Source organism: Coffea eugenioides, chromosome 3 (genome assembly GCF_003713205.1).
Source record: "Coffea eugenioides isolate CCC68of chromosome 3, Ceug_1.0, whole genome shotgun sequence".
Classification (NCBI taxonomy): domain Eukaryota; kingdom Viridiplantae; phylum Streptophyta; class Magnoliopsida; order Gentianales; family Rubiaceae; genus Coffea; species Coffea eugenioides.
Genome location: NC_040037.1, coordinates 45,739,586 through 45,749,907, shown reverse-complemented (window position 1 = coordinate 45,749,907; position 10,322 = coordinate 45,739,586). Strand labels below are relative to the sequence as shown.

The 10,322-nt window shown below is 37.3% G+C and overlaps 2 protein-coding genes across 2 annotated transcripts; both read right to left on the bottom strand.

Moving 5' to 3' along the window:
• Positions 1 to 5,438: 5,438 nt before the first annotated feature.
• LOC113764696 (endochitinase EP3-like) lies at positions 5,439 to 7,026 on the bottom strand. Its single transcript, XM_027308663.1, has 2 exons — positions 6,517 to 7,026; positions 5,439 to 5,927 (listed from the first exon to the last, which is right to left on the bottom strand). The coding sequence occupies exons 1-2, from the start codon at positions 6,923 to 6,925 to the stop codon at positions 5,515 to 5,517; spliced, it is 822 nt and encodes a 273-aa protein (XP_027164464.1). The 5' UTR covers positions 6,926 to 7,026; the 3' UTR covers positions 5,439 to 5,514.
• A 1,305-nt stretch (positions 7,027 to 8,331) lies between these two features.
• Positions 8,332 to 10,322, bottom strand: LOC113764691 (endochitinase EP3-like). The gene is made up of 2 exons (XM_027308659.1): positions 9,871 to 10,322; positions 8,332 to 8,865 (listed from the first exon to the last, which is right to left on the bottom strand). The coding sequence occupies exons 1-2, from the start codon at positions 10,277 to 10,279 to the stop codon at positions 8,453 to 8,455; spliced, it is 822 nt and encodes a 273-aa protein (XP_027164460.1). The 5' UTR covers positions 10,280 to 10,322; the 3' UTR covers positions 8,332 to 8,452.

Genomic DNA, 10,322 nt, shown 5'->3' with positions numbered 1-10,322 from the left:
ATCCTATAGCCCATTTTATGAACTATGATCGATTTTCTTTGCGACACAGGGACTTTCTTGCTAGTCTTACTGCTGGACTTGAACCTTCTACATATACTGAGGCTGTTGTACATGACTGCTGGCGTGCGGCTATGCAACATGAGCTACAGGCCTTGGAGACTAATGGCACTTGGGAGTTGACACATTTACCTCCTGGCAAGAAGTCCATTGGTTGTAAATGGGTTTATCGCATCAAGTACCATTCTAATGGTACTATCGAACGGTACAAGGCCAGATTGGTCATTCTTGGCAATCGCCAAGTTGAGGGCATTGATTATAATGAAACGTTTGCTCCTGTTGTGAAATTGGTCACCGTTCGCACTTTTCTTGCAGTAGCGGCTGCACGCAATTGGGAACTTCATCAAATGGATGTTCACAATGCTTTTCTTCATGGTGATTTGAAGGAAGAGGTGTACATGCGACCTCCACCAGGGTTTTCTCCTCCCCAGCCTAACCTTGTTTGTCGTCTGAAGAAATCTTTATACGGGTTGAAACAGGCTCCCCGGTGTTGGTTTGCCAAACTTAGTACTGCTTTAAAGCAATATGGCTTTATTCAATCTTATGCAGATTACTCATTGTTTACCCTGCATTGTCGTGCCGCTGAGGTTCATGTTTTGGTTTACGTTGATGATCTTCTTATTTCAGGAAATGATAGCTCGACTATTCATCAATTCAAGAATTACTTGAGCACTTGTTTTCATATGAAGGATTTAGGTGCCCTCAAGTACTTTCTTGGTATTGAGGTCGCTCGCAGTCCTGAAGGAATTTTCTTCTGTCAACGCAAATATGCATTAGACATTAATCCTGAGGCTGGTCTTTTAGGTAGCAAACCGGCTGCCTTTCCTCTTGAGCAGAATCATCGTTTAGCTTTGGCTGACGGTGCTCATTTTGACACTCCCGAGCGTTACCGGCGTTTGGTTGGACGTCTTATTTATTTATCGGTGACTCGTCCTGAGCTATCTTATTGTGTTCATATTTTAGCTCGATTTATGCAAACACCTCGTGTGGCACATTGGGAAGCTGCTTTGCGTGTTGTTCGGTATTTAAAAAGTCATCCCGGCCAAGGTATTTTGCTACGGGCTGACTGTGACTTGCAGCTCTCTGCTTGGTGTGATTCTGACTGGGCTAGTTGTCCTTTGACTCGCCGGTCATTAACTGGGTGGCTGGTGTTTCTTGGAAATTCACCAGTATCCTGGAAAACAAAGAAACAACCTATTGTATCTCGTTCTTCCGCTGAGGCCGAATATCGCTCCATGGCTACAACTACTTCCGAGTTAAAATGGTTAAAAGCTTTATTATGTGATCTTGGGATTTTCCATTCTCAACCGATGCTCTTATATTGTGATAGTCAGGATGCTCTCCATATTGCTGCTAATCCTGTCTTTCATGAGCGCACCAAGCATATCGAGGTTGACTGTCATTTTGTCCGTGATGCCATACAGGATGGCACCATTCGCCTAGCTTATGTGTCTACTCATGCGCAATTAGCTGATATTTTCACTAAGGCCGTTGGGACGTCGCAATTTGGATCTTTCCTTCGCAAGTTGGGCATTTGTGATCTCCATGCTCCAACTTGAGGGGGGTGTCAAGATATATATCTGTCAAGATATGTATCAACTTTGTATATATCTCTTGTATATATAGTAGTTAGCATATTCTTCTCCTAATTAATAGGAGACCTAGCGTAATTGCTGGTAGGGTTCTGTACTCACATGTATATATAGATAATTGCTATGCTAATGATAGTGAGAACTTTTGGCCGCACAAATCTTGTCAGATTCAATTCGGCAACGAGATCGTGTAGTTCACCAAGAATGCAAATGCTAACTTTGGTAGATTGTCCGAATCTTACAAGAGAAAGAATTCATGCACATATGACCAAGGCGGAGGACTTTGACTTGAAACCATTGTATGATATGATCTTGGAAATTGAGATCACTAAGGGATGCGTTGGTGGTATTTCACGTGGAGTCTAAGATCACTAAGTCATTGGACTTTATTTGAGATCACTAAGTCATTGCCATGGAGTAGGGAGTGATGCACCTTGTCAATATGAAATGTCGGTTGGTCTTGGAAATTGATACCACCGAAATGTGTCTGATGTTGCATGCGTAGCGGTGGACTTGAAGCTATTGATATGTTTTGACCGTGGAGATTGATATTACTAAGTTATGTATAGATTGGTGGCACCCCACGTGGTCATCTTATGATCAATTCAAAAGCCACTACATTGCAAAGCTTCAAGTAAATACCATTCACAGACTCTATTATAGGACTTCAATATGAAGTAATCCGGCCTCGGGACTTGCCTAATCATCATTGATATCAAATACTACTAGGGAATTCAAGTACTACATGGAATCTGACTTACGGGACTTGGAAACTTTCCTAATCATCTTGGAATTCATATGCTACTTGGAATCCGGCCTCGGGACTTACGGGACTTGTACAGGCATTTGATGATTGGGGCTGTGGTGGAATTTCAATGTTTTTCATGGCTATATTACATGACTAAGTTAAAACCCGTGGTTATGAGTTCATGTAAAGCTTGAAGTTCAAGTCTTTTCATAAAACTTTAATTGGAAATTGACGCTTGAATCGCGGCCTTGTGGCATTCAAATCAAATTGGAAAAAAATGTCGAAACTTGCTCGTTCAAATCTTGCTTCAATCTTCAGCATTCGCGAACAAGTTTCGAGGGGGCATTTGTAGACAATGGAATTTTAATTAATTCTTAAAATTATCATTGGTCTATAAATTATTTTTGCGGCTTATTTCTATCTAATCGGATATTGCCATATGTCATGTACACTTGAAAAATTTGGTTATTAAATGGCCAATTATATTTCTCCATGTGTTAAGTTGAAGTGTTCCAAATCAATTCAAATTGCAGGGATATCTCCGCCAACCAAATCATATCATATCACATGTCTATTGCATAGTTATTTAAATATTTATTTCTTATTAAAGAGATAATATTTGGAGTCGTTTGATCTGCAATGGTTTGTCCAATCAGACTGCGCCACGTCACTTGTCCCCACAGGCTTGGCCAATCGGGAAATTACCTATCTCTTTATTGATAAATAAATAAAATGAAGAGATAGTATTTGACTAGCACAGTCCTAATATGACTGCACGTCTTGCAAGACAAATAAAGTGGTACACAGGTCTTCAACCTCTACCTCTTGCTACAGCTATAAATAGGGGTCTCTCAAACCAAATCAAGGACAGATACACACACACAGATACACAGAGAGACTTCAAGAGGCATCTCATACACTCAAGTATTGAGGTTTCAAGCTACGAAGGGTTGGATCTTCAAGCTCTCCAAGTCTTTCGCATATCAAGGTTTGAGCCTCCAAATATTTTCAAATTCTTCAAATCTTCCATATCAAGATTTGAAAGAGTCGGTGGTTGATCCAAGAACAAGCTGCGAAGCCCTTGGATTGGTGTTCGAGGAGAAGAATCGAAGGAAGCTCTCCATAAGTTCGAGAAACTTCCAGAGATTGTACCTACATATTTTTCTTAAATTTATATATCACATATTTGTCGTGTATATTTCTTGTTTCTGCAGACTTGAAATTTAATCGCGTACAGAAATAACATTATCTGTGGCCACAGTTTCAGGTTCATTTAGTCCATCGAACCCTAGCTTTCCCCTGCTGGTCCATAGTTAAAGTTCCATGATATTTGTAATAGACCCCTGCCGTAATATCCCTTGCCTGGCACACATAGGTACTGAGTGTTGCTCTCATCACAGTAATCTTTGGAGGGGCCGTCTATCTCTTCTATGTAGCACAAATTTGCGCAATATAGAGAAGTCTGTATCAATTATCAGTGCATTCAATTGCATATGAAAATATGAAAAAGAATAATAATAATAAATAAAGGGTCTGTCTAATAGGTGTCCATAGAGAACCGTTAAAATATAACTCAGGTGTCATGTTTTTTGAAATGTAAAATTAATTAAGAAAAGTAAATAAATACAAGAGAGAGTAGATAAAATTAAATAAGGAAAATATATAAATGCAAGAAAAGTTAATAATTGTTAATAGATGTATATATATATAGTAGGTTAGGTGAATATTAACGAGTACCTTATTAGTACCGGTTAGAAAAACCTATAAATGAAAGATGTGATCACCAAATCATTGACAAAGAAATGCGTTGAAAATGAAACAAGAAAGTCAAACATGATAAGGGATCAAAAATGGAATCTAATAATTGCAGATACTCCAAGAAGTTGAGTTGAAATCACTTATCCGATTTCAAATTCACAACTTTTGTTTTCAAAGAAGGGTAAATGACCAATTTCGTCCCTAAATATTTTACTAGTGTCAATTTAGTTTTTAACTTTTATTTCTGATCATTTTGATGTGCGAACTTAATTTGTAGTTCTAATTAAGGATAGGGGTGGCAATGGGACGGGGGATCCTTCCCCTACCCCCCGCCCCGTTGTCAAATAACTCCTGGCGTCCCTCGCCCCTGCCCCGTTGCCCCCACGGTCCCCCGCGAGGGAAGAAATCAACTTATCATAAATGTTTATTTACAATAATACAATTGTAAATAATATTAAATAAGATTAAAAAGCTGTCAAGATGGAAATAAAGCATAACAAGTCAAGTTACATTCAGTGCGAAGGAAGGGAACCAATCGAAATAAAAAAGGGTTAGGAGCAAAACAGGTTGGAATTAGATAGCTTAGTCTTTGGGGGGATGTTAGAAACAAATCAACAGTAGTGCAAGAAATTTCTTCAGTTGTTGCGACGGCCATTGACACTGACTAACGTTGTACTTGTAAGTAAGGGTGCATCTTTAGAAAATTGAGAATTATATTTTATATATATATATATTATTGTATGCGGGGTACGGGGCGGGTGTATGTTTCCCCACCCCCCGCCCTGTTTTAATGCGGGGGGAAATATTTTGCCTCTGCCCCACCCCATCCCCCGCCCCATTTCTACCTTCGAGGTGCGGGTGCCCGCAGGCAATTTGGCTCCTAATTGACTAACTAAAGAAGGATATTTTGAAAACGTCACTCGCGAAATTGTAATAAATCAACCAAATCGTGTAAAAAGTCACAAGAATAAACTTTAAAAAGTTTTATTTGGTAATTTTTTACATAGTTTAAAAGTTTTATCTGGTGATTTTTTACACGATTTGCTTATTTTATTACAGTCTCGTGAGTGCCGTTCTCATAATACCTCTATTTAGTTAGTCAATTATGAGTAAAATCGGTTTTAAGTAGTGGTGCCACTACTTAAGACCTTAATTGGAGCTGCAAAATAAGTTCAATTATCATATTGGTTGGAAATAAAAGTTAGGAACTAAATCAGCATTATTAAAAAAGTTTAAGGATGAAATTGCCCATTTTCCCTTCAAAGAACTACAAAGGTACACAACTTCCGCTAATTTGTATTAGTTTCCAATCACCTGTATATATCAACATTATTTCCTGTTTCCACTCTTACAAGTACCCTAGCATCTGAGATTATCACCGGGATCAACACCCAACTGGTTACAATATTCAGCATAATACTCAACACGAGCACTAACAGTGTCCGGATTTGCACCATCACATTCAAGCTGTCCGTTAACGGCACGAATTGTAGCCCCAAAACCCTGGCCAGAAGTGATAAGATCATGACAATTGTTCATCCAGAACCACAAGGCAGTTTTGAATGAAATAACATTATCTGTGGCCACAGTTTCAGGTTCAGTTAGTCCATCGAACCCTATGCTTTCACCTGCTGGTCCATAGTTAAAGTTCCATGATATTTGTATTGGACCCCTACCATAATAACCCTTGCCTGGAGTACATGGATACTGAGTGTTGCTCTCATCACAATAGTCTTTGGAAGGGCCGTCTATCTCTTCTATATAGCACATATCTGCACAATATAGAGAAGTCTGTATCAATTATCAGTGCATTCAATTGCTTATATGAAAGCCACTCATTGATACATTATGGATTTTAGATACTTTTACTATTAAAAAATCTATAATCTAAATACAAAATAAATGAGAACATAAAAAAATTATTTAAAATCAGAATCTATAGTCAGTTATAATAATCAATCAAGAACAACCCCAAAAAATGTCATCAATATTTAAGAAGGGACCATATGTGATAAAGAAATTATAAAGTTATAAGTAATCACAGACTAAATAAATAATCAATACAACAAAGTAGAAAAAAAAAAGGAAAACAATAACCCCTCTGCCCAGTTATAAGAGACACACCCTCATGATAAATTTCTTTTTTTTCTTTTTCAGTTATGTCATTTTAAGTTATTTGACAATAGAAAGTATTTCATATTAATGTCGTTATCTTTGAAGAAAGTTCTTGGACAATAGTGCACAGGACAACATCCTATGTAGAACTGTACAAAGATTTAGTAAATAGGATCTAAGACGTAGAAAAGTTACTAAAAATTTCAAAAAAACTAAATCTCCTTGGTGGAGTTGTTCAAAGCTTACGTCCAGTCTCATGAGTGACATGAGCAAAGAAGGCGGCAATCTCCCTTTTGGAATCATCAACTGAACCAACTGTTCCAAACTCAGAATACAAATTCTGAGCTTCAAGAAACGCCGATCGAGTATAGAACCCTTTTCCAGCACAGCTTGAACCAGCTTGATCGGAAATCCCGCTAAAGAAAGCGTCTGTCACAACATCAGCAACTGAAACACCATTATTACCACCATCTGATGAAGCGGTGCAAGGCCCGGACTGGCAGCCTTTGCCACAATAGTCGTCGCTGGTGCCACAATAGCCCCACTGGCTGCAGCATAAATCTGGTTCACAGTCACAGTTTTGGCTTGAAATCAGCTGGGAAAAGGACCCTACAAGAACTGCAATGGAGAAAATGATGATTAGAAAATTCTTCATTTCTGCACTTGAAGAAGGAGAAAAGGATGTGGACAGAAATTGTTTGAGTAAGAAGGATATTTATAGCATGGAGAACTGGAAAAGTGATCAGCTTGTGTGAAGTATGGAGAACTGCTATTGTTGGAAATCTTGAAGTTGAGCACTGAATGGAATGGATATAAAATGCAATATTAGTGCTTGACTTTCAATTAATCTATTGACTTTGGCACCGTCAAAAAGTAGCAACCTTCTTTCTTGACATTCGGAATGGGAATTGTGGAAAAGAAAAATTTTGGCCAATTGATATCAACAATTGTGAGTACAAGTCACAAGTCACAAATATAATGCGTGCAAAAAAGATAACTTGATGTTGTCTGTATCATCTGATGTTAATAAAGCCTAACTCTGTTGTAGTCCTATTTCAGTCTCGTATTTGAGTCCGAACACAGATGATATTTGTACCATTCTAGATCCACGGGCTGCCCTACTACAAATACTTTTCATTTGGCTTAAAAAAAACATTTTAAAGGGTGTAAGCTTTACAATTAAAGCACGATCTTTACCTTATCATGCAAAGTATTGGACATATAAAATTTTATCAAACTGTTGTAGTGAAAAGAACTCAAATGATCAAATTTTATCCAGTTGATAAATATAGAATCCTAAATAAAATGCATAGTCCTTTTTTTTTTCCTTTAGAGTTCTTATTGCATACTATATGAATTAATTGGTAAAATTTTGGTAGCGTATAGGAAATGATACCAATATAAAAACTACATTTACTACTCGAGGGCTTATTATGCTGCCCAATTTTTTGGTTTCTACCATGAGCTGAAAAAAAATCTTTTCGAAGCATAAGTTTCCCCAAATTCTCATAGACTTTACAAATGAAAGTTATTTGTTTCTTGTCGTTCATTGACTCACCAAGCGTGTGCAGATGAATTATTGATTGGCCTTTTTGTGGCAGAAAAATAAAACAGAATTGAACCAAAGACCTCATAATTCCCTAATTAGTCACTTCAGCCAGTTGAATTAGATCTTATTCACAAGTTTTTTGTACTTCGGTATAATAGCGATCTCTGTTCCTTAGTCTCTTATGCTTCGGTTTACTCCCAATATTAATTGCCTTAACATTGGTGCATTTAGACCCTTGCATTTGATAATTATAGTTATGATCCTCAAATATCATACCTTGAGAAACATCACGGCTAAAATTGCCAATAGCATATTGAAACATGAAAAGTAAATGAAAGACGTGAGGAAACTTCAATGGAGAGGCATGTTGAGAGTGGAAACACCAAAGTCGAAAGCTCGACAAATATGATCAAGGGTTCAAAACTGGAACATGCCTATTCGTAAATAGTCCAAGAAATCGAAACAAGACCAACAAAATCAATTATATGATTTCAAAACTTAACAACTTTCGCTTGTAAAGAGCAAGAAAGGTAAACACCTTTTGCTAATTTTTATTAATTTCCAATCAGTTTTAAGCCTTTATAGCTCAACATATTACTCGCTTCCGAGCACTTTCGGCTCTCCAGAAGTACCCTAGCATCTGAGATTCGGACCAGGATCAACACCCAGTTGGCGACAATATTGAGTATAATACCCAACACGAGCACTAACAGTGTTTGGATTTTTACCGTCACATTCAAGCTGACCATTAATGGCACGAATTGTAGCCCCGAAACCCTGGCCGGAAATGATACGAGAATGACAATTGTTCATCCAAAACCACAAGGCAGTTTTGAACGAAATAACGTTATCTCTGGCTACAAGTTCAGGTTGACTTAGTCCATTGAACCCAATGCTTTGTCCTGCTGGTCCATAGTTGTAGTTCCATGATATTTGTAGTGGACCGCGGCCGTAATACCCCTTGCCTGGCACACATGGATACTGAGTGTTGCTCTTGTCACAGTAGTTTCTGGACGCGCCGTTTATCTCTTCTATATAGCACATATCTGCATGATATAGAGAAGTGGTATTAGTTATCATTCCGTCGAATTGCCAAAAAAGGAAAAAATGGACGTTAGGTAAGACAAGGATTGTCGGATGATATGATAATGAAAAATGTAGAAAACAAATTTTATGAGTTCTAATAACAATTAATTGCAAAATTATAGAATTGAAAGGATTTAAGAATCACAAACAAAAATATTTATGTGGGAGAAAAGAGAATAAATAACTTAACTCAAAATGTCATTAATATTTCAAACAAAGAAGAAAATCTCACCACAATAAAAATCTAATAAATTTTCTATAGACTATTTTAGGCTCTCTTAATTTTTAGAAAATACTCCACCTAATACTCTAGTGCTAATTTATGAGAATCATTGAATAAGAAACAACACGATTAATTATGAAATAAAACACCAATCACTAAATAATAAAATTACTAGAAATTGACTTCAATAAAACTAATGATAATTAAATAGAAAATTTTTGAAGCTTGGTTTATTTTGCCAAAAAAAGAAAAGAAAAGAAGAGCCATCAATATTTATGAATAGACCACAAGTGATTTAAAATTTACAAAGTTGTAAGTAATCACATGCTTACTAAATTATAAAGTTGACTACTACAACAAAGTAAAAAGAACGGAAAGTAATAATTTCTCTATCCAGTTATAAGTGGCACTCATATTCATGATAAATTATTACAATAATAAGTATTTCTTGTTAAAGTTTTAGTTTTTGAAGAAAGTTCTTGGATAATATTGCAAAGAAAAATAGTCAAAACTTGGGTACATCCGATTTTCAAAAATCCAATAGACCAAAGTGTGCTATACTATCTCCCAAGTGGTTTGACACAATTTGGACTATTGAATTTTTGAACATGGGACTTATCCAAGTGTGAGTCCAGAAAAATAATCTATATATTACTGTACCAACATTTAGAAAAGTTACTAAAAATATTTTATAGAAAGTTCCAAAGTAATTCTCTTTGGTTGAGTTGTTGAAAACACTTACGTCCAGTCTCATGAGTGACATGAGCAAAGAAAGCAGCAACCTCCCTTTTAGAATCAGCAGCAGAACCAGCAGTTCCAAACTTAGAATACGACTTCTGAGCTTCAAGAAATGCCGATCGAGTATAGAACCCTTTTCCAGCACAACCCGAAGCAGCTTGATTAGCAATCCCATTAAAGAAAGCGTCCGTGACAATACCAGCAACTGAAGCACCATTATTACCACCGCTGGGTGCCACAGTGCAAGGGCCGGATTGGCAGCCGGGGCCACAGTAGTCGTTGCTGGTGCCGCAATAGCCGAATTTGCTGCAGCATAAGTTTGGTGCACAGCCACAGTTTTGACTTGAAATCAGCTGTGGGAAGGCTCCGACAAGAACCATAATGGAGAAAATGATGGTTGGAAAATTCTTCATTTTTGTGCTTGAAGGAAGAGAAATGGATGTGGGCAGAAGCTGT

What these genes read in the sequence shown, in the direction of transcription:
- LOC113764696 (XM_027308663.1), bottom strand. Translation starts at nt 6,925, where the DNA reads ATGAAGAATTTTCTAATCATCATTTTCTCCATTGCAGTTCTTGTAGGG. An exon ending in TGTCACTCATGAGACTGGAC is followed by an intron (nt 5,928 to 6,516) that starts GTAAGCTTTGAA and finishes TATATTGTGCAG; the next exon opens with ATATGTGCTATATAGAAGAG.
- LOC113764691 (XM_027308659.1), bottom strand. Translation starts at nt 10,279, where the DNA reads ATGAAGAATTTTCCAACCATCATTTTCTCCATTATGGTTCTTGTCGGA. An exon ending in TGTCACTCATGAGACTGGAC is followed by an intron (nt 8,866 to 9,870) that starts GTAAGTGTTTTC and finishes TATATCATGCAG; the next exon opens with ATATGTGCTATATAGAAGAG.